The sequence below is a fragment of the Nelumbo lutea genome, chromosome 5, assembly GCF_056320005.1.
Source record: "Nelumbo lutea isolate HS-2025 chromosome 5, American lotus-T2T, whole genome shotgun sequence".
Classification (NCBI taxonomy): Eukaryota; Viridiplantae; Streptophyta; class Magnoliopsida; order Proteales; family Nelumbonaceae; genus Nelumbo; species Nelumbo lutea.
Window position 1 is genome coordinate 6748445 of NC_142688.1, and position 27958 is coordinate 6776402.

Below are 27958 nucleotides of genomic sequence, written 5' to 3' on the forward strand. Positions count from 1 at the left end.
TTACACTCTCTTACTCTTACAATTATCTTTATCTGCTCAACGATTGTGTGGTTTGAAAATAAATAAAAATCATTTTTGGTTTCCGTATTTATGTTATTTATATCATTTTCTTTCTCGTTCGATCTCTCCTCCCTTAATTTCTATTGTTCTCCCTCTTTCTTTCTCTCTCTCTCTCTCTCTCTCTTATTTTCTTGCACACTTATATGGTATTAATCAAATAGTATAAAAGAACATGAGACCAACTTGGTATGGTTAAAAAATCATTACACCAATTTGATAAAAATTCACAAGAAACTCTTGGCTATGAAATTTATTCCAATTGGAGAACGATAGAGATTGAGGGAGAAGGAGATATTGACCGAGAGGGAGAGTGAGGAAGAAGAATGAGAGAGATTGAGGAAGAACGATAGAGAGAGAGGTTTTGATTTGGCTACAGACTGAAGTTGAGAGAGTTGGAGAGACAAAGGGAGCGGGAGATCAAGAGATGATTGTGAAAGTGAGAGAGAAGGGAGGGAAATCGACAGATAGAGGGAGTGGTAAAGAAATTGAAAACATATTTTCGATATAGGCTTTTCCCATGTTGGCAACAACCACATAAGCCTCCGATGACATGGCGGGGTTTTTTATAATTTGAAATGTAGAGCAAGTTGTCAAAGTTTGTTAGCTTCTGGACCAACCCACAACCTAATTTTAAATGTAAAACCGATTTTGACTATAATTTTCCCTTTAAATTATATATTTCATTTACATTATATAAAATATTTTTTACTTATCACACTTGATTTTTGTTTGTTTATGGTATCATTTGACTCAAACCACTAACCCACCATCTAAAATGAAAAATGGTTTGATTGCTAGGTTGACATTAAATTTTGTATTATATCTTCATCATTGATAAAATTATTTTTTATGTATAAAACTTAATTTTGTTCAATGTTATAAATGCATAATATTAGAGATGTACCCAATATTTTATTTTTTATAAATATATAACATTAGATATGTGCCCAAAATTTTCTATATCTTTTTTTTTTTATTTTTGTGATTCTTTGTATTTTCTATTATTAAAAATTTTATTATTTGACTATGACATCATTTCATTTATAGGTAGATTTTGAATTTGGCATTCAATTTTCATCATTAATAAAAATACTTCTTACATTTCACAGTTATTTTAATTTTTTATTATTTAATTATGGCATTATTTATATATCCATTTGACCCCAAATGGTAGAATTGCTTGCCCACCACCATGAGGGAAGAAAATGATTTTGTTTTCAAATTATTATTCAAAATATTTATTTTTATACTACTAAAATTAATATTATGGATTTAATCACAGGAATTTAATGATGAGAAAAATATATCTTAAATATAGAATTTAATGAGAGAGAATAGGAAAACTTTTTATTTCCAATTGGTTTTAAATTATACATTCGATTTCCATCATTAATAAAAATATTTCTTATTTATCATACTTATTATTGTTTAATATGTACGTTAAAAATATTCCCTATTTTTTTAATTTCTACTTTTTGCATTTTATTTATTTATTTATTTTATTATTTAATCATGGCAACATGAATTAACCCATTTGACCCAAAATGATTTAATTTCTTATCACCACTTAGATGAAAGCACTGTTTTTGCTAGGTGGATTTTAAAAGTATAATCTTTTATGTTATTGGAATTATTAATTTATTAAGTATGGATTTAATTAATAAAACTTAATGATGAGAAGAAATAAAAATGACTTAAATATATGATTCAATTAACATGAATGCAAGTTAATAACTTAAATATTGGATTTAATGAGAGAGAATTGAATGCATTGAATATCTTAAAATTACATCTTTTCAACTCATTTAATATCAATAACCAATTATCCTATTTGCCCTCATTTTTATCAATAAATTTAAATATAGAGGGGTAAATTTTGTCCTTAGAAAATTCCAGAGATATTCTTTAAGGCCATTTGTGCTTTTTAAAATTATTTAATGATAATGATAATATAAAAGTGTCGATGCATAGTGAAGTTTTTTGGACTAAAATTAACCTTTATTTCTTTGTTTGAGGTAATGTATAAAAGTCATTTTATTATAGTTTTTATGGCTACTAAAATGCCCATATTTGTGTATTTAGTTCATCTCTAATCCTAAGGGTTGCAAATATAATTTCAATTATTACTTTCCAATAAGCACTTGTTTTTTTTGTAGGCATGCCAATGATACCCAAAAATCCGAGGCCTGATCTGACATCCAAGCCTATTATCTCATATTTAGATGATGTATTTATGTAATCGGATTGGATTTGGATTTTGCAATCTCAATATGATTATTAATCAAATTGGATTTGAATCTCACCCATCTCATCTAATTAAAATCCGAATATGATTATATTATAATATTGATTTTAATATATAAATTTTATATAATTATATTTATTTTTAAAATTATAAAAATATATTTTATATATTATATTGTATATGAATTTTATATATATAATAAATTCAGTATGTTATATTTACATATGAAATGACCAAACCATCCCTAACCTCCTTTAATGGGGACGTGTAATGCAGACTCAACCTTTACGTAATTGGTTACCAACTCTTTTTTAGGCAAAAAGAAGTTAATTTTCATTCAACTGACAATACGAAGAGTTACAAAATTGGGTTCTGTTGACCCAATTAGCCAACCACAGAAGTAAAGCTTATGTGAACAAACTAGAGTCTATCTGTCCTTTCTTGGGAAAAGCATGCGCCAAGCCATTCACCTATCTTTTTACATTAGAAAATTCAAAGGTAGCCAAGCCCCTCACAGAGGGTCAAAATATTTTCCTTAGCCATATTAGGATTCTTTGCTTTTGAAGCTTGAATCAAGGTCCTATTATCACTTTCCAAAATGAAATGTCCTGAGAAGAGACGTCAAGAAAGTTGCACTCCTTGAAACAGGCCAAGGCTTTAGAGTAAATTGCCGAGTAGCTTGAACATTGATCATAGTGGACAGTCAAAATTTCACCAAATATGATTCCTTACGCAACTGCACCCGAATCACTAAAGCCTCCATCACAGTTAATGAACATTTGATGGGTAGGGGTTGCCATCTTAACTACAAAGTTGTCATCCTCTCCGTCCACAACCTATTTAGAATTTGCAAAGTAGCGTTAGGATCTGGTTCTATATTTTCAAAAATTGCCCTATTTTTGCTTTTCCATAGATTCCAGATTAATAAGGCAGTGAAATTGATCACATAATCCTTTCTGAGTTTGTCTTGGAAAAGCCTTTCAATCCATCAAACTAACCAATCAGCAAATTAAATCTGAGTTGTTCTTAGCTTGGTCTGAGTCATAGCTGAGAAGCGACCCAAACCATACTAGCTTTGCATGGTTACAGAAAAGTAATGCATGCATCACAGATTCAGAATCATTCCCACAAATGGGACAAGAAGGATCATCAGAATTTGCCTTTTAACTATATTTTCTTTTACAGCTATTGCATTCCAACAACATTTCCAAATGAAATGAGAGATTTTTGTATCTATTTTGATATTCCAAATAACTTTCCAAACCTTAGCTTGTGAGCTTTGAGACTTAGAGGGGGAGGGTTAATCTTGGTTAGTAGGTTGTTTTGCTAAAAAATAGGCTGACTTGAATGTGAACTTTCCTGAGGATGAACCTTTCCATACTAGCCTATCCTCCCAAGGCCCCATAGCCAGATTAATTTTTAAGATTTGATTAGCCATTAGCTCACTAAAATTGTTCCTAATCAGGTTCGGGTTCCAACATCTCCTATCATTGTTAATAAGATCACTAACCCATATGGGAGAATTGGGTCCTGGTTCAGGTCCGATTACTTTGAAGTTTTGGAAGCTTCCCAACCAAGGATCTTTCCAAATTCTAACTTTTCTTTCCGAGTTTATTTCTCAACAAGCACATTTTTTTGAGAATTTCTCTCCCATCTAACAAGCTTTGTCAACCCCAAGATCCTTTCTTTTTTAAATTATCATTCAGAAAATCCTTTCCTCTTAGGTACTTTGCCCTAATTAACCTTGCCTAGAGATTGTTTTCTTCTATGCATAATCTCCAATCTTGCTTTGCTAATAGGGCTACGTTAAAGTGATGAGGACCCCTAAAGCCAAGTCCCCCATTGTTTTTATTTTTGTTGATAGTATTCCAATTCGGCCAATGATTTATTTATTTATTTATTTTGTGAACCCTACCAAAATTTTCTTTGGACCTTAACCATCTCCTCACAAATAGATTTAGGGATTAAGAAGCATGACATTGAGTAAGTTGGTATCGCAGAAACCACTGATTTCAACAGCACTTCTTCCCCTCCCTAAGATAGAAATAATTCAAACTAGCTTGAGGTTTTTTCCTGAATCATTTCTATGAGGTGATGAAATAGGTCATTTTTTGAATTTCTGACACTAGTTGGGAGACTAGGATAAATAGAGGGGTTTTCTACTTTTTTTTTTTAATTCTTATGCTCCTACCCAACATTTTTTGCAATCTTGTATGCAACTTTTTACTGAAAAATAAAAATAGATTTGGAGAAATTTACCTACTGGCCAAAAGCTGATTGTTTCTAAGTGGGTTTGACTTTCATTTGGAGTGGCTCTCGTTAAAAAAAAAAAAAACTGTCATCATCAAAAAGAAAAAAAAAAAAAGGTGGGAGATCACATGTGATACTATGTTAAGATTAATTCTTGAGAGTTTCTTTTGAGAAACAAGATGGTTGATATGAGCTGAGAGGGCTTCGGAACAGAAAAGAAAAAAATAGAGGGACAGAGGATCCACTTGCTTGATTCCTCTTGCAGGAATTATTTTTATGCTTGGAGAGCCATTTATGAGGATTTGGTAAGAGGCAAATGATATGCATTCCATGACCCACCCTATCCACTTAATCCTAAAGCCTAGCTTTTCCACTACTTTCTCTAAAAAATTCCACTCCACTCTGTCAAATGCTAGTTTCAAAGCCATCCAAGATTTTTTTCCTTTTGCTTTTTTCATGAAATCAATTACCTCATGAGCTAGTAAAATATTATTCTGGATTATTCTTCTTGGAGTAAAGGCATTCTGATTTTCACTTATCATTTGATTGAGAAAAGGATTGACTCTGTTCACCATGATTTTTTATATTGTTTTATAGATTGTATTACACAAGCTAATAGGTCGGAAATGACTTGCATTGGTTGGACTTCTGACGTTGGGAATCAAAGATATGTAAATTTGATTGAATAAAGAAATATGTAATTGCAAGGGAGACATCTTACCCTACTATACTCCAATATTTCTAGAAGAAAATATTTTGGAGTCCATTAGGCCTCGGGGCTTTTAGAGGGGCCATCTGCAAAGCTAATTTGATCTCTTCTTCTTCTTCTAGATCTCTCTCCAACCAGTTGCTTTCCTCTTTTGATAATTTTCTACTCAAGCTACTTAGCAAAGAATCCCAAACCCCAGGGTTTGAAGTTTTGTAAATATCCTCAAAGTGATTGTACAACATTTCTTCTATTTGGTCTTCACTTTCCACCCACTCACCTGACTCTTTCTCCAGTTTCAGAATTTTATTTATGCTTATCCTTTTCAAGGTTGTTGCATGAAAAAATTTGGTGTTTTTGTCCCTATATTTTAGCCAGTTTACCCTTGACTTCTAAGCCCGCATTTATTCCTCCCTTTTTAACCACATTCCCAAACTCAATGTTTTAAATTTTGTTTTTGTCCACATTTCCTTTTTTTTTTTTTTTTTCTTCTAGTTCAACCTCTAGTTCTTTTTTGCTAGATTCTATATTTCTGTGGACATTTCCAAAAGTTTCCTTGTTCCAGATCTTCAAATTTCTTTGCAACTTTCCTGTTTTTTCCCTTTAATTGGGTTTGAACTAAGCTAGAATGCTGTCTGTTTCAAGATTATTCCATAATTTCTAAAAATTTTCATGTGAGAACAACATTTCTTCCATTCTAAAGGGTCTCCTTTTTGACTTCATATTTCTCTCATTATCTACAAGAATGGATAAATGGTCAGACCCCACAGAAATAAGGATTTTGACATTTGCTTCCTCAAAAAGATCCCACCAGCTTTGGTTACAAAGAGCTCTGTCTAGTTTAGCTTGGATGCATTCTTCTCCCTCCCTTTTGTTTGACCAGGTAAAGCCTACCTCATGACTTTGAATCTCTTGAAGCCCACACTTCCTTAGAAGCCTATTGTTAGCATTTAGATAGGCATTACTGCATTTCCTTCCTCCTTTTTCATGGTGATTAAAAACAAGATTCGGATCACCACAACACAGCCATGAACCCTTCACTAAATCTGTTAAATACTCCCAATTTTTAAGGAACAACTTCCTTTTTTGCTTTTTTGGCTCCCCATATATGAATGAGCAATACCAAGTTTTCCCATTTAAGTCTTTGATTCTAATATGAATAGTATTTTGATCAGCATAGAGGACTTTACTAACTATTCCTTCTTTTCAAAAAAGGAGTCCGGATCTCCTGCCCACACAAACTTTGCCCACATCTACCCACATAATATCGCAACTACACATGGAGAACATCTCATCCTCCTACATAGTATTATGTAGGGGGAGATGTTCCCAATTCACGGGGGTAGTGTGTTGTGGGTAGACGTGGGCAGAGTTCTTATGGGCAAAAGATCCAGAGTCTCAAAAAAGGGCTAACCCTACCCTCATACCCTTTGCATCATTTCTTGGTTACCAACTGGGTGGTGACTCGGTTTGCATGATAACTGGATAGTCCCAGCAGAGACATGGATTTGAATCTTGTTATTATCACCTAAGTTGAAAGGTTATTGTGTTGTGTTAAGTACCAAAAAAATTCTATGTAATTGGTTAGGTTGGCTGGGTTAATGTTGGGCCGATACTTATTTGAAAATTTCCGGGTTTGAATGTACTTTATCAGAGTCTGGATCTCCTACCCATGTCTACCCACATAACATCGCAGCCACACATGGAGAACATCTCATCCTCCTGCATAGTATTATGCAGGGGAGATGTTCCCAATTCACGGGGGTAGTGTTGGGTCAAGACACTTCGGGTTGATTTTGGGTCGGGTTGAATTTTGGGTTGGGTTATCAAATGCTAGACCTTAACCCTAAATGTTCGGGTTAGGATTGACCCATGGGTCAATTTTGGTCATCTCAAAAAATAACTGAAATTAAAAAAAGAAAAAGAAAAACTACATGAAAAATGCCAAAATTAAAGGAATTAACCTTAAAATTCCAAGTATAAAATAAAAAAAACTTGACCATTTAACAATTTAAAGAGTAAACAATAGAGTAAAGACTAAATAGAAAAAATTAAAGAGTGGAAACTTCTAACAATACATAAATAATCCCAATTAGACTTTCAATCGAATCAACGGGTTGACCCATGACCCAACCTAACCCAATTTTTTCTGAGTTGGGTCATTCTCACATTCAAATATCTAAATATGAGACCCTAACCCTGTTTTTCCGGGTTGGGTTGGATAGGGTTCGCCGGTTGGGTCAACTTCCAGCTTTATGTGAAACCAATCATCCACGCCAGTATTAAAGATGGGGATGTTGGAGGGCTAATGAATTTGGTGTGGGGCTCGGGGTAGACAATCCACTTATCCACCACAGCACAGCACACTGTGGATTTGCCCGGTTTAACTAACTGTGCCCAAATCACTTCCCTGTGGACGGTCGAGATTTCTGATGGTAAGGCCTCGTACTCAAATCGGCAATTTTGGCCTTTTACCTGTATTTCCAGATTTCTTTACTGATCACTGATCAGTGATCACTTCTCTCGCTTCGCACTGCACGGAGTATACTCTCTCGATGCCCCAGAGGGCGAGAACCTAAACACCCCGCTGCAAACCTTTATCTTGCGATTCTTCCTTGGCGGTAGGCGCAGGCCATCGCATGCTGTTGCGTTGATCAGTAACTTCAATCATGGCAGCAGACAAAGATACCAACCTCTCCGACATTGAAAACGAAGACAAGCTCGACGAAGAGCCTGGAGAGGTGATTGAATCCGCCCCACCTCTCAAGGTAGGAGAGGAGAGGGAGATTAACAGCTCTGGCGTGAAGAAGAAACTCCTTAAGCGTGGCCAGGGGTGGGACACTCCCGAGTTTGGCGATGAAGTTACTGGTAATGAGCAAGAGAATAAGCCCATGGATTTAGTTCAGTGTCTTTCTTTCTTTCTTTCATTATCATTCTTCTCCATGTTACTAGAAGCAAGATTGCTTTTATTGATCTCTTTAACTTTTCATCAAACAATTAAGTAGTCTGATTTTTTTTTTTTTTTTCATCCAGTTCATTACGTCGGTACTTTACTTGATGGAACCAATTTCAATTCCAGCAGGGATAGGGACGAGCCTTTCACTTTTAAGCTTGGTCACTGTGAGTTTTCGGTTCTTTCCCTTGATATTACGTTTGGGTAATCGACTTGTTTTTGGCCCTTGTAACTGGCTAACTGCTTTCGTTTTCTTTTCTAATGCATTTATGTTTCCTCATTTTGAGTATGTTTTGATTGAATTTCTGTTTGTCTTATCTTATTGATTGGTTTATTAGGTCCACTTGTGGCTGGTTTGGATCAGGGGATCATTACCATGAAAAAGGGGGAAGTATCATTGTTCACATTGCCTTCTAATTTGGGGTACGGAACCAAAGGCTCCGATGGCGTCCCACCCAATTCCGATATCCAGTTTGAGGTGGAGCTCATCTCTTGGATCACGGTGGTGGATATCTGCAAGGATGGTGGGATTATCAAGAAAATTTTGGAAAAAGGGGAGAGAATTGAGCAGCCGGGTGATTTGGATGAGGTTATGGGTACTGCAAGATTTGTCCTGTAACTTCTGAAATCTTTTGTGTTGCAGTCTATTGTATTAGATTATACAAAACTAGCAGGAACTGGGTTAAGTACTTAAGTTATCTGATTTGTGAAAGTTTTAGCTAGGCTGTTGCTATTGTTCACAGAGTGTTAGAATAATGCTGTGACCCTCTTATTGTCAATGCAGTAAAATACCAAGCGATGCTCATTGATGGAACAATTGTTGCGAAAACACCAGAAGAAGGAACTGAATTTCATGTGAAAGATGGTAATCTTCTTTACTCCATGGTTAAAAGGGCAGAAATTTATTTTCCCACTCCTGCACTCCTTCCCCTTCTGTGGATTTTTCCCTTTATGTTTTTGAGGCTAGGAAGAGAGAGAAGGTGAGGGTGGGCCTTGGCACAACGGTCGGATTGCTCCATTGCAACCTGGGTGGCCAGGGTTCATATCTGGGAAACAGCCTCTCTGTATGTGCAGGGGTAAGGCTGCATACATTTGTCCCACCCCAAACCCTGCATTGGCGGGGGACTTGTGCACTGGGCTGCCCTTTTAAGAGAGAGAAGGTCAATGCAGTGAATTCTAATTGATATTTTGCAATTTTTTAAAATGATGTTTTCCCTCAAATTCTCTGCCAGGTCATTTCTGCCCAGCGTTGGAAAAAGCAATTAAGACCATGAAAAGGGGAGAGAAGGTCAAATTAATTGTTGAATCTAAGTGTATGTATTTCTGTTACTATATTTTGTAGATATGATGTTAAGTGTCTTTAATTTTTAGATTCATTTTTTTTTTGGTTCTAGAAAAATATGCTGCTTCTCACACCGAACAAGTGGATTGACAAAATGGGATTCATTTAACCAACCCTACATAGTGGGAGAAAGGCTTAGTTGAGCTGAGAAAAATATGTTGCTCTCAATTTTTGCTTGTTGATGCTTCTTATCATGATGGCCATACAGTTTTAATTGTTATACTTTTGTGTTCCGAGTTTGTTAACAGGCCAAAGCTTCGTACCCTTTTTATGCATTTTTTTACTTAAATGCTTAGAGTCATAAATATTCTCAAACAAACTATATCCCTGAACCAAAATGGAACTCCTGAAGCTCATCTTTATACCTGAATAGAGATGTACTGCAATGTGATATGCCCGGTAGGAAACTAGAAGAGTATGGATCAGTTAAGATCTTTATGATTCATAGGCAAAATTGGCTGTAAAGCATAACCCTATTTATCCCCCTAAATGCTCTGTAAAAAATCAAGTAATTAGTTATCTAGTATTGACATGGACTTTCTTCTCTCCACCTCCACTTCCTTTGTTTTCACAGATTAGATTGCTTTTAGAGTCAATTGTCTCTGTGGGGGATTACAGATGCCTACACCATGAAAAACCCAAAGTTTAGATGTTAATTTAGACTTTATAGGTCCCCATCAACCCTTCTATGGTGTGGATTAATACTAATTTTTAATAGGAGATTGATAATAGGAAATTCAAGGTGCTTCTGTAAAAGTATTTCATAAAATGACTACTCACACTGGAAGAATTCCTAGAGCTTACCAAGTTACTTAAGTGTATCAAAGCTATGGTGCATGACCTTTTTCATAATTAAAGTAAAAGTTCTCAACCATTAATAATGAAATAAGTCATGCCCATAGTGTGCTTATGAAAAGAAGAAAAGGAAATAAAAGAAAAAAAGTTATGCACATTTTTGGTCTTGTTTATCTCTTATATTTGGAAAGTTTGTTTTACTTAGAGTGCCTATTAAGGGTTAGTGAGCTCTTCCTCTAATTTTATTAACTATTACAGATGCATTTGGGGAGAATGGGAGAGATGCAAGCAACGGATTTCCAGCTATCCCCCCAAATTCTGTGTTAAACATTGATCTTGTATTGTTATCCTTCAAGCCAGTTATTGATGTTACTGGTGATACCAAGGTTTTGAAAAAGATTCTTAGAGAAGGAGAAGGCACTGTCAGTGCAAATGATGGAGCTGCTGTTACTAGTAAGTATTGTAATGTTTGCCTCTGTAACATGCCACTGTATGTTCCTTTTCCACATATTTCAAACGTTTATTGATGTTGTGTTGATCTAAAAAAAATTTATTGATGTTGTTGTGCCTCTGCAACTCTGGAGGATCTTGCAATTAATTTTCAAAGTTAACTTGTATAATAACATAAATTGTTAAAAGTTAAAACATATAGTAAGATATTTTGTTTGATGTAGATATTTATGGTCAGGCTATCCGCTCTGTGGATTTTCATTGAACAATCACTTTAATTGTATTGTAAATTGTAGAGAAAGCTGAATTGAATTGAATTATGAATTGTAAGATTATTTCTGTTGTTTAGAAACTTGTTATTAAAAATCTATTTGAATCACATGAAAGATTACCCTGATTTTAATCCATATCTACCATATATGTACCTAAAACAAGAGAGTTTATCACTTGTATACTAGATGACTAGAAGCCTAAGGTGATATAATCAAGTTTGACTTGAAGGTCAAATAGCCCACATACAATGTTTCTTTAATCTACATATGATGGAAAATAAATTCAATATAGTTTCTAAAAGGTCTTAAATAACCTAAATAAATGCTTTCTAGTTAGCGCTTTAAAACAAGTATTTTTTTTGAAAAGGTAAGATAAATTTATTAAATCAAACTATTAAAAGTACAAAACAAAACCTGCCAACAACAAGGCAAGCCTGAGAACCCCCCATTACAAGCACCAAAATGACTGATTCCTTAGTAACCGAGTTACACTTAAATGTCTGAATTCCGGGGTGACTGAAATCCAAGAAATCAGTTTACCAACAGCCATCTGAACTAATTCCGCAGGCCCTCTCGCTCTTTGTTTAAAAATTCTGTTGTTTCTCTCAGACCAAATAATCCAAATCACTGCTGCCGGGATGGAAATCCAAACCAGCTTCCTTCTTTTCTTCAAATTACTGAGCTTCCAACTACAGAGCAAAATCCTTAACCGATTTAGGCATGGCTCAACATATCCCCACAGCCTTCAAGAAGTGATACCACACCTGGGCAGCAAATGGGCAATGAATGTAGAGATGATCCGTAGACTCCAGATGATCTTCACAAAGGACACAAGACTTATCCGGGATCTGCAATCCTCTTCTTTCAAGATTAGTTCTGGACAGATATTTGTTTAAGGCCATTGTCCAGACAGGGAAATTAACTTTTGATGGGCAAACTGAATTCCAAACTTGCTGAGTAGGGAAGTCCCCCACTGCCACTCTACTACTGAGTCTACTGGCCATAGATTTTATGAGAAAAATACCCTCTTTGGACCAGACCCAATTCCACTGGTCATCCTGATTGTAGTCAATGTTCTGAACTTGTAAAGTTTCCAACAACCTCGTAGCTTCTTGAACTTCCCAATCAAAAAACCTCTTCTGAACTGGGGAACCCATGCCACCTCATTGCCCAAAACTGTGTATACTTCAGCCACTGAAGCGTTTTGGTTGGAGGCACATTGATAGATGAGAGGAAACTCTTCAGCCAAGGTATGGTTCAGACACCAATGATCTTTCCAAAATTTAACCCTATCCCCTTTACCAACTTTGAGACTGGTTCCCCCATCAAACAAGGGGAAAAGCTTCATGATGCTTTTCTATAAAGAATAGCCCCAGTTAGGGGGGTGGGGGTGTTCTTGTTCTCCAGTTACCCCATTCAACCCCAAATTTAGAAGCTATTAGGCTTCTCCACCAAGCTCCCCTTTCGGTGGCAAATCTCCAGATCCATTTACAAAGCAGAGCTAATTAGTCTCCTTAATCCTTCTCAAGCCTAATTCCCCTTTCTCCCTAGGGAGGCAAATTTCATTCCAGTTCACAAGGTGGATATTCTTTTCTTCCTCCCAACCCCTCCACAAGAAGTTTTTTTTGGAGAGCCTCTATTTTCCTTGCCACTTTATCTGAGATAGGGAGGGAAAGAAAATAGGTAGGAAGGTTGGAGAGGGTACTTTTTAGAAGGGTCACTCTACCTCCAAAGGAAAGGTATTTTGCCTTCCATGAGGACAATTTCTTTTTCAATCTTTCAATTATTGGATCCCAAATGGTAGAAGAAGAGCATTTAGCCCCCAATGGAAGGCCTTGATATTTCATTGGAAGCTGATCCACCTGACTAGCCATAATATTAGCACATTCTTCCAGGTTAGGGACCTCACCCACTGGGATGATTTGACTTTTATTAAGGTTGACTTTCAAACTGTTACTACTTCAAACCAGTTGAGGATCCTAAGAAGATTTTCCAGCTGTTCCTGAGAGGCATCAATAAAGCATAAGGTATCATTTGCAAACTGGAAGATATTCACTTTTTCCCCCCTAAGGGAGATTGCAAACCCTTCCCACAACCCTGAGTCTATTGCCTTTTGACTAAAGAGAGTTAGAATTTTAGCAATACAAATAAAGAGAAGGGGAGAGAGGGTGTCTCCCTACCTTAACCCTCTAGAACTCTCAAAGAAGCCTGCTGATTGGCCGTTGATCAGAATGGAGAATTTGGGGGGAGGATACACAAACTTTCATCCAGTTTCTCCACTTTTGCCCAAAATTCATTTTTTCCAGAACTGTCTAAACAACTCCAATTGACATGATCGTTAGCTTTTTCTGTATCCAGCTTATACACCAGACCTGGAATCCTCTCTCTCCTAGAGTCTAACAGTTCATTTGCAATAAGAACCGAGTCAATCATTTTCCTACCTGGCACAAAGGCACTTTGATTTTTTGAGATCAACTATCCAACACCCCCTTCATCCTCTCAACTAATTGGTCTAAAATCTTTTAAATGCACAGTCCCTTCAATCTTAGGAATGAGAGTGATAAATGCATTATTCATGCTCTTTTGTAGAGAGGCATTTGAGTGGAAGGTTTGAAAAGCATTAAGAATGTCTTGCTTCACAAATCCCAACACTTAACATAGAACAAGTTGGAAAACCCATCAGGCCCAAGAGATTTCTCATTGTCCAAGTTGCTGATGGCCATCTTAATCTCTTCCTTAGAAAAAGGTTTTTCAAGGAGACTTCTTTGATCTTCAGTTAATCTTTTAAAAGGAAGCACTTTAAAACAAGTATCCCTTGACAGAACTAAATAGAAACAAAGAAATAACAAAGTAGAGAACTAATTCTTAATTGAATCAATTTGAATCACATGAATCATATAAATCATAAAATTCATGATTCAAATTGCAGGATTCAAACAAAAACTACAGGATTTTTGCAGAAAAAGATTCAGACATAAGATTCGAAAGTCAAAACCCATAGAATTCATGATTCAAATTGTGAATCGTATCATAAATTATAACATTTTGACAGCATCGATTAGATGATGTCATTATTGACTTCTTAGAAGAGGGAGATCTGGTTGTTCAGAGCACTATATCCTACTTTTCACATATTGCTAGGTATTTCAAATATAATGACTCTTGATTTTTGTTTCTTAATCTTTCTGCAGTTCGGTATACTGGTAAGCTGCAAGATAGTACCATATTTGAGAGGAAAGGCTTTGATGGAGTGGGGCCCTTGGAATTTGTCATAGATGAAGGTCAGCCCTCAGTTTTTTTTTTTTCTTTTCAAGTTTATCTTTTGTTGCTTTTAAAATGTGGATGATTAAATAATCAGGTTAGAATATTGGTCATAGAACCTTATTTGCCTTGATGGTATTTGTGTTTTGTGTTGTAGAACAAGTGATATTGGGGTTAGACAGAGCAGCAGCAACAATGAAGAAGGGTGAACTTTGTATTGTGACAATAAATCCTGAATATGGTTTTGGCAACAATGAAATTGAAAGAGATTTAGCTGTCATTCCTCCATGTTCAACTGTTGTTTATGAATTAGAGATGGTAGATTTCACAAGGGTAAGGACACATTCACCTGTCTTTCTTTTATTTGTTCCCTTTTGTTAATCAATGTCACATCTGAAAGTTATGAATGAAACTAACAACTTATTAGAAACTTTATTTGTTTTTTTAAATAGGTAACTTTCTTAGCCACTAATTAATTGTGTGTACAGTGTAAATGTTGGGTCAAACCATGCATATGGAGACAATATATCATTATGAATGACCTACATTGAGACAATGTATCATTTGCGTGACAGAGTCATGGTTGCTTGTTTTTCCATTTTAGGGATGCTTATTGATGATAAATTAAAAATAAAACTTTATTAATAGGATAAGGGAAAGATTACAAGAAGAGGTGACAAGCTATCAGCCATTCAGCCTATCACCAATGAAAAAATCTCAACATCCTCCCAAACACTTTTAAAGTATAATTCCAATTCCTACCCAGACCCTCAATCAAATTGAAGGTCTCCCAACAAATCCCTCACAATCACCCACAAATTCAACCCATGCCCAAACCCACATACCAACTCACTCCATCACAAAAACAAACAAAATAACCACTCTGCACTGAATTAATCAACATTAATAGGAAATCTCTTTTCCAATTCATGTTTTTTTTTGGCCATTTTAGGGATGTCAATAAACAAATTAAAATGAAAACAATCTGGTAACCTATTCATATTAGAGATAACATGATTAAATTTGTCTCAAGAATGTTTGGCCCACCATATTACCTTAATCTAATTATCTCATGTTAAAAGCTGCCAATCAAGAGAACTACTAAGAAGTGTCAATGCTTGAATAGTGTAATTTATATCACATCTCATACACATATACATATCAAGCATGTGATGACATTGTGACTTAGGTAGTTAGGTTGGGAACCATTTTTACACACCCTTTGAGATACCAAACTGCTCAATTTGTTGCATTAGGATATTTTTGACTCTCTTGAGATAAAGTACAATTGCCCTCTGAAAGCCTGAAGAATAGCATTAATGGTTTTATGGGAAGGAGTATGAGGGGAAAGAAATGCATTGATCTTCCAGTAAAAACAACTATCATAGGGGTTATTCATTGGGCATTGACCTTGTATATTTTAAGTGATATTACAGTCAACATGATGATTAAGAGGCTAGGGTACTTTTACTACGATCAAGTTTGGCAGATGATGCCTTCTTATTGCACAAAATTTAAAGCACATGTTATCTAATGGTAAAATCTGAGATTTAAGTTTGATGGTATTTTAAATATGGTTGAATACTGTGATAATTTAGAAGAATAAAAATGTTTGGTGGTTGTAAATATTTTATCGTCTACTTAATTCTATTCTATTTTCACTGTTACAGGAAAAAGCGCCATGGGAGATGAGTAATCATGAAAAAATTGAGACAGCTGGGAAGAAGAAAGAAGAAGGCAATGCACTATTTAAGAATGGGAAGTATCAACGAGCAGCAAAGAGATATGAAAAGGTAGTGCAGTCAAGGGTTGGACGAGGTGAACTTGTTTAAGGTCCATGTTGGTAACTGTTCAATTTGTGTATTGCTATTATCTTACTCTCAGGCTACGGATTATGTCAGCGAAGATGGAACATTTGAGGATGGAGACCAAAAGCTGGTCAAAGCTTTACGAGTGTCTTGCTGGTTGAATATTGCTGCATGCAACCTCAAATTAAATGACTTTCAAGGAGCAATCAAATTATGCTCTAAGGTAAAAGCATGAGCATAGCTGCATTCATTATGAATTCATAATAATGAAAATACTAATGTCTTTTTTTTTGGGTATACATTATATGACATTATGTGAACATTGATGGTGAGAAAATGATATTTATGAATTCTTTATGAATAAAAAAATAGCGGAAACTAGATGTGGATATATGTGAAACAACCATAGATGTAAGATCTGTCGTCTCATATCCATGTCCACTATGTGCTACACTCCCCTAAATGGATTGATGGTGCATTAGTTTACATCAGTATCCTCTCTTAACATTTACCCCACCCCCTCTTGATCTCCTTAGGTGCTGGATATTGAGTTCCACAATGTGAAAGCTTTATACAGAAGAGCACAAGCTTATATTGAAACTGCAGATTTGGACTTTGCTGAACTGGATGTCAAGAAAGCCCTTGAGGTTGATCCTCAGAACAGGTTACCCAAATGCCAAAATATTATAATTTAATCATATTGAGTCTTTAAATGCTCTATATAAGGGAAATGAACATTTTATGATTTTACTGCAGGGAGTTCAAATCAATGCAGAAGAAACTGAAACAACTCCAAGTTGAAAGCAACAAGAGAGATGCAAAGCTCTACACAAGCATGTTTGCATGGATGAAGAAAGATACTCCTGTGGCAACAAAGGTGATCTATTGTTCTTAATAAGTTTTGAACAACTAGCTTCAGTCTAGTTCTCCAAAATTTCTTCCTGCTTCTCTTCATTTTGATGGATCAGAAAAGGCAAATTTATGGTTGTTTATACGACATCCACACAGTAATACAAGATTGTGACTTAAGGAAAGTTATAATACAAGATTAAAAACAGCTATTACTAGAATATATAAAATTTTTGAGTTCCACTTATACTAATTTCATATTACCACTTATTTTCATCTTGGCTTATTAAAGAAATGAAAAGGAAATACTATTCTAGAGTTGCTACTTGCAGACACTTACCTGAATATAAAGAGGTACTTTCTGATAAAAAAAAAAACAAGGTATTTTATAGAATATCCTCAACCCAACTAAAATTTGAATTGACCTTTAGGACTACTGGACCTAAAGTGCAATCCATGTGAACTTGGTAAATTTCATGTTAAATAAAAATGCAAACAAAAGAAAACTCAGGTTATCTCAACACTAATAAAGCTTATTAAACTATTTGGTGTTGCATTATGAATCTTCTCTATGGACACGTCCTCTATTAGATCATAGGCCCTCACTTCTCTTAGTATTCATTTGCTCTTCTCCTTGCTTTTTTAGAGCTTTCAACTTACACCAACCCATTTATAATTGCTTTAGTAGCTGGTTTTTGATGCATATGACCAACCATCTAAATTGATTTTCTATCAGCTAGCTGCCTATTGGGGCTACCAGAAAGTTCTCGAAGTGCATTTGTTTCTAATTTTACTGTTACTATTGCGATCATGTATCTCATAATCCTTATCTTAATTATGCTTTATCTGTGTACATATTTTTTCTTCATTGCCCACATTCTGTCTTATAGCATATTGACCTTGTAATTGTCAAGCCTGTCATTTAAAATTTTCCCATAAGGTTGATTTGTATCCATTGGTCATATACAGCACATTAGGAGCAAAATGAAAGAAAATGATGGAGAAAGAACTTAATGTTGATTAACATTCATCCCTTAAAAGAACTCTTAAAATCTTAAATGTAATCCCACCATGCTTAGATTTGAAATCTCTGATTATGTGCTTCATTTTCATTTGAGTTTGGAAAATTTATTGTTTGTACTTGAGAATGATTGTCTACGTGGTGGTTGGGGAGGTAGAAGGAAGGTGGACAACCCATTATTTAAGTCAATAGGAAGAAAGTACAAGGGCAAATGTGTGTTTCAGTTCTGTTTTTTTAGTTAGGCAGTTCAGTTGAATACACCCTCAGCTTGAAGCCATTTTAGTGAAGGTGGCTAAAACTGGGAAGCATTATCTGAAAATGTGTATGAGACTGGGTCAAACCATTTTTTTGGCTCTCTGATATTTCACATGTGTTGATCTCTACAAATTTCCTTTCTTGCCTTCTTTATTTCATACGTATATATTTAGAAAATCATACTGTGGCCATTACTTAAATGATACAGTTATAGTTCATTTGGTTTTCTGTTCACCTTGGTGAGCAGTTTGGTGGTTCTTGGCATTCTTGCTTAATGAAAATATCTGTTATTTATCCCAAAATAAGCCCGACACTTTGCTGTTTAATTAAAGCAGCCGACAGTTTTACAGGTTCTTTTTCAATACAGAGATGGGATTAGCTGAACGCAATAGCTGTTCAGCAGGTTGTGGAACCAATAATAATGCTCCACACCAGTGATAAAATACATGGGGCCCACAACCATTCAACCTCTCACTGTGGCCCCCATGTATTTTATCACTGGTGTGGGTTGTTATCATTGGTTCCGTAGCCTGCTTAACAGATAACGTGTTCAGCTAATCCAAAATTCCAAATTATTTAATACACCGTGTCCTAGAGTCCTGGCCGAGCCCAATTTACCTGCCAGAATCCAGCCTAAGTCCAAGGCTGGCTTGAGTGATAAGTTTAGCTCAGGCTGGGCTTGGTTGAGCAGATCAGGTAGGCTTGGCCATACTATTAGGTTGAGAAAGTAATTTTTATTAGTAAAAAAGGCTATTCATTAACTATAACATCTACAAGAAAGAGTGGAACTCAAGGTGCTTGGGAGATTCCAACAAGGGGATTCATAAAACTTAATTTTGATGGTAGTAGTATTGGAAATCTGACACCTTCTGGACTTGGAGGTGTGTTGAAGAATGAAGGTCACATCATTGCCTTATTCTTGGGTGCCATTGGAGTAGGAGGTTCATCAAGAGCAGAGTTGATGGTGGTATTAGAGGGAGTGCGGTGAGCAAGTGAGATGCAATTGGATTGATGGGGACTCCAAGGTGATAATTAGCTAGCTATGTAACCACAATGCAGTTCCGTGGAAATACAGAAATGATATCAAGAAATTTAGGTGGTTGACAATGAATGTGCAGCTACAAGTCCATTGGGTGAAAAGATCTGTAAATGAAATGGCTGATGGATTAGCTAAACAGGGAGTGGGCTTTTAAACACAATTGTAAGAAATTTATAAGAATATATGACTATATGAGGGGAGTTGTCTCATCCATGCTCTCTGACCTATGATTGTACAATCTGTATATATTTTTATCTAATGAAGTAAAGTGTTATTGATAAAAAAAACTATGATTTATGTTTGCAATCAGAAATCAATCAGAAATAGTTATTATATGTGGACTCTTATGACTTTCCTACTTAGACTAAAACTAGAACAAGTCCTTAAGTCACTTTGATAGGACTTGCTGATACCGAAACAACAATTACATTAACATTTTCTTTTGGGGGAGGGGGTCATCTTAGAAATTGAGAAAAAAAAAATCATGTAATGTCAACTTTAAGCTAACCTCAGCCATAAAGAAAGGAAAAAGACCTTAAAACTAACCTAATGTAATTTTAGATACATGTCCACCACATGATATCATAGTTGTCAGGGCATTTGGCATCAAGGTGCTCTTTTGGGGGGTACCTTGAGCGCTATGATTTATAACAAAAAGGTGCCTGTCTAGGACTCTAGCCAACAAGGCTAGTCCTTAGGTGACAAAAATTACAAAGTAGGTGCTATATTTCATTACTATCTTATATGTATGTATGTTGTATACATTATGTGATACCATATGTTACTTATATATTAGTTTAGGTTTTTACTTTTGGAATATAGAAAAAAACTAAGGGTTTTTCGGGGGGGGGGGGGCGTGATCGAATGAGAATGGATAAGAGGCTCGTGGGATTGACGTGAGGGGGTAGGGATGACTATATTTCTGGGAGCGAACTCCAGGCGAATATGAAGCGCATGGATACAAGTTATGCCTTGGAACGAAAGACATTCTTTTGTTGATGAATAAAGAAAAAAATTTATTACTTCATAACTTGATAGAAAGCTTTAAGCTCATACAACAGCCCTTGGTGAGGCGCGAGCTGCAGCCTCTCCCAAGACAAGACTTCTCTAATTGCCCCTTGCTTAGCTAAACCATCAGCCAAATGTTCGCTGATCTCCCCACCCATTGTATAAGAACAGACATATTCCTTGTCAGCCACTGAAATTTTTTGATTGCTTATGTTTTTTTTTGACATGTAATTGTTCCATCAAATATTTATTATATTGCAATTTTGTATTTGGATTACTAAATTAATAAATTTAAAATGCTACTGTCTCTTGGAAATGATGATTTGCTAGGTTTTGATATGAAATTTATTGTTATTTAGGAAAATGTATTGCTATTTTTCTATTTATTTGCTTGTTAGTTGACATATAAAACTAGGAGATTAACCTAGAATTTAGGTTTTACTCATAAAAATCCCTGGGATTTAGGTTTTCTGTCAAATTCCATTTTTATTGCTTATATGCCATGACAATTGTACATCATATGAAGTCTTTCGTTGGCTGTTGACTTCAAAATCCTAGATTCACAAACTTGCTGAATTTCTAAAATCAGTTCAAAACCAAATCAATCCCATTTATCCAAATTTGCTGGAACTTGTAAGATAGTGAAAGGTGACTCTCTAGGGAATGCCCTTGATATAGAGTGGGATAGTAGAAGAGGATTCATGTAGCCAACCTCATACGATTGAAATAAGGCTTTCTTGAGTAGTTTTGGGTTGAGCTGACACGTAAACCCAATCCTCCTATGAAAGTTGATCATTGTTGGAGTGGAAATCGGGTTGGAGCTGATTGAATGCTTTCTCTTTCTTTTCTTGGGAGTGAGGATGATTATTTCCATCAATACATTGAGATACAACTCTTTCTTAGTTTGCATGCCTGCCAATACTTCTGGTTCAACTTATTTTCCTTTCAGACTGGACAATAGAAGAGTTGTAATCCTTAGTTGCTTTCTTAATTTTTTTCTTTGCATTGAACTAAACATTTTGAATTATCTGGCAGCGACTGAAGGTAGAGAAAGCAGAGGGTGAGAAAATGGATGAAGATGCAATGGCAGTGGAAATGCAACAAAATGAAGGGAAAACAGAGGATGAGAAGAGGGACAGAGATGCCATGGCAATGGAAATGGAAAAGGTTGCAGTTAGTTCAGCTCCACCCAACAACGAAATGGTGGTGGATTCTAATTGGTCCCCTGCGTCATACCCTGATTCTGAAAGCACCATAGAGGGGACGGGACGAGGCTAAGACAGATATTTCAGTGAGTTCACATCCAATTACCGTAGTGGTTAGTGGATCCCTTTCAATCTTTTTTTATAAAAGGCGGATCCCTTTCTATCTTATGCACAAAAATATTTAAAAACTCACAATCTACATGTCACAATACTTGATTTGTGAGCATGATCTAATTCACAAATGTGGGATAGAAGAAAATATATCGTTGGTTTGAATAGATATCAGACAACTAGACTTTATGTTTCAGAGCAGCATCAATCAATACCATATAATGCGGTAATTGCCTTGATATTTGTGCAAACTATAAATGCTAAATCACAGGATTTGTTTTATGTCATATATTTATGGTGCATCAGCACCATGCAACAAAAGACGTGAATCAGTGATAAGATAACACGCTGCAGGCCTGCAGCTAAAATCTTATCCAAAATACATTTTGTGAAATGTGAATTGATGAAAAATAATTATATTGATTGAAATTTGGATTTAATGTGCAGCAAATATTGGTGAATGAATGTTAGTTGGAGTCTTTTGCAAATGTGCGTAACATTTGTTCTTATACTAGTTATTTTTAAGGTAAAAACTCTTTGGCAGGAGTTTGGACCACAAAATCTGAACAAGATTTTTGTTTGGCTGTAGGCCTGTAGCCTTCCGAAAAAGCAGATAGGCTCTACTATATACCTTTCTATCATCATAGATTTACCTATTTCGTACGTTGTACATGATAAAGTTCTTGAGGTGTTTGGAGAATAGGACAATTAACCCACCCTTAAGTCATCTTTTGGAAAAGCATTTATTTCCATATTGAAGACTGAACAATGTCTGATCAAGGTTTAAAATTTAGTCACTTAAGGTTCTGTATATATATATATATATATATATATATATATATATATATAACGTATTATGGGTCAGCAATACATAAAATAATGGTTGAGCAAAATAAAAAATAAAAAAAATTGAGAAATGGGGCTATGACCTATTTCAGGGACAGATAGTCTACCCGATCTTTCAATTATGATATGAAAAAGATGTGATTTATAAAAAAAAAAAACTAATGGTTTCAACAGTTATCATAAAAACAAAAACCGATCAGCTGGTATTCATCAAAATTCAATTCAGGGGACGTTAAAGTTCTTTTGTTATCATATACTAACATCATAGATATTACCTTTACAAAATATTGCGTCGCCTGTCAATAAATTGGTTGTATTCCAAAGGACTCAAAGTCTCAAACAATAGAGAAATGAGGATATCTTTAAAATAGTTAAAAAAATCAAAAAACAATGAATGTGGAAAAGAAGCTCCGATAAGCAATTGGTCGTTCTTTCATGGTTTGTTGGCGTTGGTCCATGTTTTCAACCCACGAACCAGTTCGGATAAGCAGGATTATGAGGGCATTTATGGCATGATTGCTCTATTATTAAAAGATTTTGTTATAACAAAGAGTAGGAGATCCGGAGTCGTTTCGGGTGGGGCTATGGATAGATTGGACCCGGTTGGGGTCACCGGGTCAGGAAGACATGGCCCCAACAGAATAAAATACCAACTAGTAATAGGTTTGGAGCGGTTCAGGTTGACCCGCAAATTTCCGCGATTAGCCCGGCCGAAGTCTTTTTCTCTTGGTAACAACTAACGAAGGATAGAATAGATTTCCTCCACAGAGTTCCTTTTTTCAGAAGCTGATGATCAGATTAAGCAAGTTGTTTCCTCGTTTGATCTGATCCGTCAATAATTAGCCAAAGCTTTCGTTAAGAAACAACAATCCAGACGGACCGGTCCAGTTTGCTGTGTTTGGTTGCAGTGCAATTTTATTTGCATTAATATGAATATATGAGTGTAAATAAAAAGAATGTAAATTCTGATTTAATTTTATTCTGGGTTTTACTTAATTCTGATTTCTGCTTCAGATCTTATTTTGTTTCATTTACAATGCAATCAAATAAAATAAAATAAATTTAAAATAAAAATAAATCATAATTTACATCAAAATTATTTGCATTATCATAATTTTGCATCAATGCAAATTTTCGCAACCAAACACAGCCTTTGGTGCGAGTTTTGGGGACGTGAAAGGAAACTTAAGAAGATCAAGATGACCTGTATAAGAATAAAACTGTTGTGAACTCCGCAAAGCGAGAAGCATTCCGCCCAAATCACTCGGGAAAAGTTGTTCGGAATTGGGATGGATCAGGATGAGAGGAGAAGGAAGTCCTATGAGGCCTTCTTGAACAGATTCTACCCCCCTGTACCTCTTTCCCGACAAGTACTCTTTCTCTCTCTCTTGAGTCTTTGACGTAGTCGTTTAATTTTTCAATTCTAGGGTTTCTGCAAGGGCACATAACACACGATCACGAACCACACTGACCGGTTGAAAGCAATGAAATCAATACCCGCTTCTGCATGTTCACTTTTATTTCTTATAATCAGATGAAAGTTACGAACTAACTATATAATTTGTGTCAATCATCACATCACAGCGAGAAGTTGAGCAAGAAGCTGTGCTGCCCCATGGTCTGGACTTGGATGCTCTTATTCCGGGTAGGACTTAAAACCCATTGGATCTGTAGTGTTTTAGCTTTTAGCATTTATTGCTTACCATGTATTATCATATTCATATGCCCTTCACTGTTTTGGGATTGAAGCAGCAGATAGAGGTGATGACGATAACTCGGAGGAGGGAAACAGCTCAACCTCCAGCGGTGCTAGTGAGAGTGGGACTCAGAAGAAGCTAACAAGGGCTCAGAGAAAGAGGCTTCGGAAGAAGAAACTCAAGGAAGCTGCTTCCCGCCGTAGGAAAATTAAAATTATTGGCCCGCTCTTGCCTTCAACTACCAGTGACTCTGTTGATGTTCCTGAAGCTGAACCTCCTCGTCCTGGAGAAGACGACTCAAATTCTAAAGCTAACAATGACAACATTTCTGAGGGATTTGATTCTGAAGTTCATAACCAGGCTGGTACTTTTCGCTTCTTTTTGTTTGGGTTTGGGTATTATACTGTACATCCTCAGTTGGGTTACTTGTACGCTGATTTTGCCTGTTCAGATGAACCTTGCACTTCCCGAAACAAGCTAAACCATAGGAGGTTGGCTAAAAGGCTCAGCCGGAATGCAGCAAAATGCAACAATACAGAGAACCATCACCAAGCTGATCCCCAGCCCTGTAGTGATTATAATAACTCTGCCCTACAACCCTGACCAGTGCTCTGCTTCATATACGTTCTCAAGATCCTGCAGAAACTTGGAAGTTGCTTTTCAAAATGATTACAAGGTACTTATATTGTTGTTTTTGGTGGAATGGAAAGGCTTCTAGATCAATGATGACTGCAACTATTTGACCTTGAAAGCTTTGATCGGACAGAAAGGAAAGGGCGGAAGAAATGAATGCCAATGGACATCACATCAGGCTATCAGGTCTCTACTCAACTCTCAATGGAAACGATGCTGAATGCCAAATCCTGAGGCTCCATGTCCTGGGTCAGGACTCAGGAGAAGCATCCTTGCCTCTGGTCCGTGTAAGCTTGGATTAAAAATTTGGGTAATTGGTAGTATCTCAGAACAGGATTCCTACTGTCATTTTTACTCAATTATGTGACTCCATCCAAATGGGCAAAGAACAGAATCCGGGTACATTTGGTTCTTTTTGTTATCCTAAATTCCTAATAACAAAAAAGAAAAAAAGCAAAAAAAAAAAAAAACAAAAAGAAAAAAAGTGAGGCGGAGTTCATTAGGATATATGAACATTTTAAACTTTAAATATTACAAAAATTTTCAAGGGAATCCAAAATAAATATCTTTTTTGTACGTGTGAGTTATGGGTAAAATGAAGCATTCTCTATTTTCATAATCCCATTCTGCCTTCTCGTCTAGACGTATCAGCTGATCTGTCAACACTCTTGAGAAATTGCATTTTGCAAGCCTTTCTCAAAAAACAGCAGATCACTCAGAATTTTCATGTTTAGGGTGTATATTGACACTCTAAGAGATAGTTTCTTAGAATTGAGATATAATTCTTAAAAGCAATGTTTGGTATTATGGTGTTGTGTCCCTTGCGCTTTTGCTTCTGAAATCGGAGAAAAACAAATGACCAAGACTGGATGAACGTGGTATTGAATAAGGTGTTGTTTATCAAAATTAATGTGTGGGTTTTGATCCGTCAAAACTCTTTCTATTATCACATCTTTTTGGCATCATAGATTTTTCCTTTTATTATATATAAGCGTTATTAGGCGTCACTAAGCAAAATGGAGACACAACAAAGCAAATATAAAAATGGTATTTCTCAAAGGTTTCGTTCGCTTTTGGGTAAGTTACTTATCTAGTAAATGCAGTTACTTGGATAATTATTTATCCATATTCTTTTATTTTTTATATAAATAAGGTAATAACTATTTTATCCATAAAAATCTATTATTAAAAATGACATTTTTGTCTCATTCAAGAAAATAAACTTCCTTGGTCCCCACATAAATCTAAAAATAAAAAACATGAGATTCTTGATCAATGGGATTTCATCCTCCAACTTTCCCCTTTCTCAAAATCTAAATGAAGAATGCCCTTAAAAGATAATTTTAATTAAGAGCCATTTGTACCTGATCAATCTATCATACATGATTCAAGTATAATCGGGAATGTGACATTGCGGTATCATTGAAATGGAATCACAACAGACACACTATGCTACTCCCCATACGCCCTACAGCACATCCCATAGTGCCTTCCAAAGAAAAAACTTGATAATGACATGGAATTTTGGTTTTCCAAATGTGTCCATTTGAAACTGGTTGCTGATGAGGATGGATGGATGTTTTGAAGAGTTTGATATGCTGATTTAACAGTAAAAGCACCCGAACTGATCTACTTCTAATCCATCTCTCGATTATGGCAACACCTATGGCGCCGGCAAAGGTATGATACCGGAAGATCTTTACAAGGCTACTTACGTCCTTACAGAAAGATTGACATTGGCGTACATAGAGTTGTATTTTTTGTCCATTAAGTTGATATTTGGCATCTGCATTGGTGTTTCATTCACGAGAAAACATGAAATGTACATAACTTGGAAAATGCATCGGGATATACTTGAAAAATGCATGGCTTATGTGTAATAATAAAGATCACCAGGGAGACTCATAAATTGCATTGGCACATTGACAACACTTGAGCGCTTACATGACTATTTAATTAAGGTATAAACACAAAAAATATGTATCTTAATCATTTACTTTTAATTCCAACTACCCTGAAATGTCCGTGGGCTTAGTTTGGAAACCAGTGAAATTTACTAATTTTAGTGATCGATTAGCTTGTTGTGCTTTTTTTTTTATTCAATTTCTAGTTGATATAGTATTGATGATGCATGAAAAACAGAAAAAAAAATATTCACCAATACATGTCAATTATGTTCAATACACCTGGTCTGCTCCACCCGTGTTCCACTGGTATATGCAGAAACCAAGGGGGGGGGGGGGGCAATATCAAATGCTTCAAACCTCGTTTGGGACTTAAAAAGGCAGGACAGAATGGTTGGAAAGATGGTATAATCAATTCACCAAAGAAAAAAAGCAACAAATATTAATTTCTCTCAAGGGTTTAAAGTTATATAGAAAGGAAAGGGAAAAAAATGCTATTTGTATTGCATTGAACAATATGTGCTACATAATATTGTTAGGCTACTTTTTGAGCCACTTTTAACACCATTTTGTTCTTTGTGTCAAGGATGCCCTTACAAAACAAATTTGCAAAGCAGCAAAACTTCCAGATCCGGTTAATGAATCATTCATTTAAAAGATACGTGTGAAATTATTGCACCCCCCAAGATCGCCCATAGGGGTTGGGTATGTTGTTCCTATATACTCTAAAGAAAATTCACAATAAAAAAAAGGAAAAGTTACAACTATCAGAGAGCCATTGTTCAGTCTGCTTAAATTTACAGTAGGGCTGGATCGTTGAGCCTTTGCAGTGTCACTGTTCACCTTGATCCACCCTTGCAAAATACATGGGCCGATAGAAGATAATGAATTAAAAATAAAGAGCACCTCAAGACAGTATAACCCAGTTCAGTTTCTTTTTGCAAGATCAGGATCTCATGAAGCTGTGTGTGCATGCCAAATTGCACTCAAGAATAGGAGCCAGCCATTATTTGTCACGCAATTCTTTCTTTGGAAGTAAGTCAGTTCTATATCTGAAATTGAACCTCATACCTATAACCATGGTGGCAACAAAGTATAAGTAAATTATGTGAACTTAAAGAAAACAAGTTCTGTTCTTTCTTCAAAACAGAGATCATAATTAAGGAAAAAATTGAAATTGTTAAAATGAGTGTCAAGAATGCCTTCCATGTATGATGTTATTCTGAAATCTATACAAGGGGAGTGACT

General features: G+C 35.7%; 3 protein-coding genes across 9 annotated transcripts in view; 2 read left to right on the forward strand and 1 right to left on the reverse strand.

Moving 5' to 3' along the window:
• Window positions 1–7570: 7570 nt before the first annotated feature.
• LOC148850057 (70 kDa peptidyl-prolyl isomerase-like) lies at window positions 7571–21869 on the forward strand. Of its 4 annotated transcripts, none has more exons than XM_088947145.1 (13): window positions 7571–8129; window positions 8295–8381; window positions 8553–8810; window positions 8999–9079; window positions 9447–9527; window positions 10610–10804; window positions 14265–14354; window positions 14492–14667; window positions 16005–16152; window positions 16241–16365; window positions 16679–16806; window positions 16899–17019; window positions 21350–21869. In XM_088947145.1, exons 1-13 carry the CDS (start codon window positions 7931–7933, stop codon window positions 21590–21592), a joined length of 1932 nt encoding a protein of 643 aa, XP_088803271.1. In that variant the 5' UTR covers window positions 7571–7930; the 3' UTR covers window positions 21593–21869. The 4 variants fall into 4 exon arrangements, with proteins under 4 accessions (XP_088803271.1, XP_088803272.1, XP_088803273.1 ...); XM_088947146.1 differs by having other exon boundaries at window positions 16005–16127; window positions 16219–16365; XM_088947147.1 differs by having other exon boundaries at window positions 7792–8129; window positions 8553–8829.
• A 1749-nt stretch (window positions 21870–23618) lies between these two features.
• On the forward strand, window positions 23619–25218 carry LOC148850058 (uncharacterized). Of its 4 annotated transcripts, none has more exons than XR_016099221.1 (5): window positions 23619–23846; window positions 24061–24121; window positions 24229–24537; window positions 24625–24849; window positions 24940–25218. XR_016099221.1 is itself a non-coding variant. In XM_088944617.1 (4 exons), exons 1-4 carry the CDS (start codon window positions 23766–23768, stop codon window positions 24774–24776), a joined length of 603 nt encoding a protein of 200 aa, XP_088800743.1. In that variant the 5' UTR covers window positions 23666–23765; the 3' UTR covers window positions 24777–25218. The 4 variants fall into 4 exon arrangements, 2 of the variants coding, with proteins under 2 accessions (XP_088800743.1, XP_088800744.1); XR_016099222.1 differs by having other exon boundaries at window positions 23686–23846; window positions 24229–24533; XM_088944617.1 differs by having other exon boundaries at window positions 23666–23846; window positions 24625–25218.
• A 1975-nt stretch (window positions 25219–27193) lies between these two features.
• ECA3 (endoplasmic reticulum-type calcium-transporting ATPase 3) overlaps window positions 27194–27958 on the reverse strand; it is a 102376-nt gene continuing 101611 nt past the window's right edge. Inside the window, exon 34 of the mRNA XM_088944619.1 lies at window positions 27194–27781. Coding sequence (XP_088800745.1) covers window positions 27717–27781 — 65 coding nt within the window. The 3' untranslated portion in view covers window positions 27194–27716. The remainder of the gene's footprint in view (window positions 27782–27958) is intronic.

Excerpts from the sequence above, each read along its gene's own strand:
- LOC148850057 (XM_088947145.1), top strand. The coding sequence starts at position 7,931 with ATGGCAGCAGACAAAGATACCAACCTCTCCGACATTGAAAACGAAGAC. Across the intron at positions 16,153-16,240 it reads GCAGTCAAGGGTTGGACGAG|ATGGAACATTTGAGGATGGA; the intron begins GTGAACTTGTTT and ends ATGTCAGCGAAG. Across the intron at positions 16,807-16,898 it reads GAGGTTGATCCTCAGAACAG|GGAGTTCAAATCAATGCAGA; the intron begins GTTACCCAAATG and ends ATTTTACTGCAG.
- LOC148850058 (XM_088944617.1), top strand. The coding sequence starts at position 23,766 with ATGGATCAGGATGAGAGGAGAAGGAAGTCCTATGAGGCCTTCTTGAAC. Across the intron at positions 24,122-24,228 it reads CTTGGATGCTCTTATTCCGG|CAGATAGAGGTGATGACGAT; the intron begins GTAGGACTTAAA and ends GGATTGAAGCAG. Across the intron at positions 24,538-24,624 it reads TGAAGTTCATAACCAGGCTG|ATGAACCTTGCACTTCCCGA; the intron begins GTACTTTTCGCT and ends TTGCCTGTTCAG.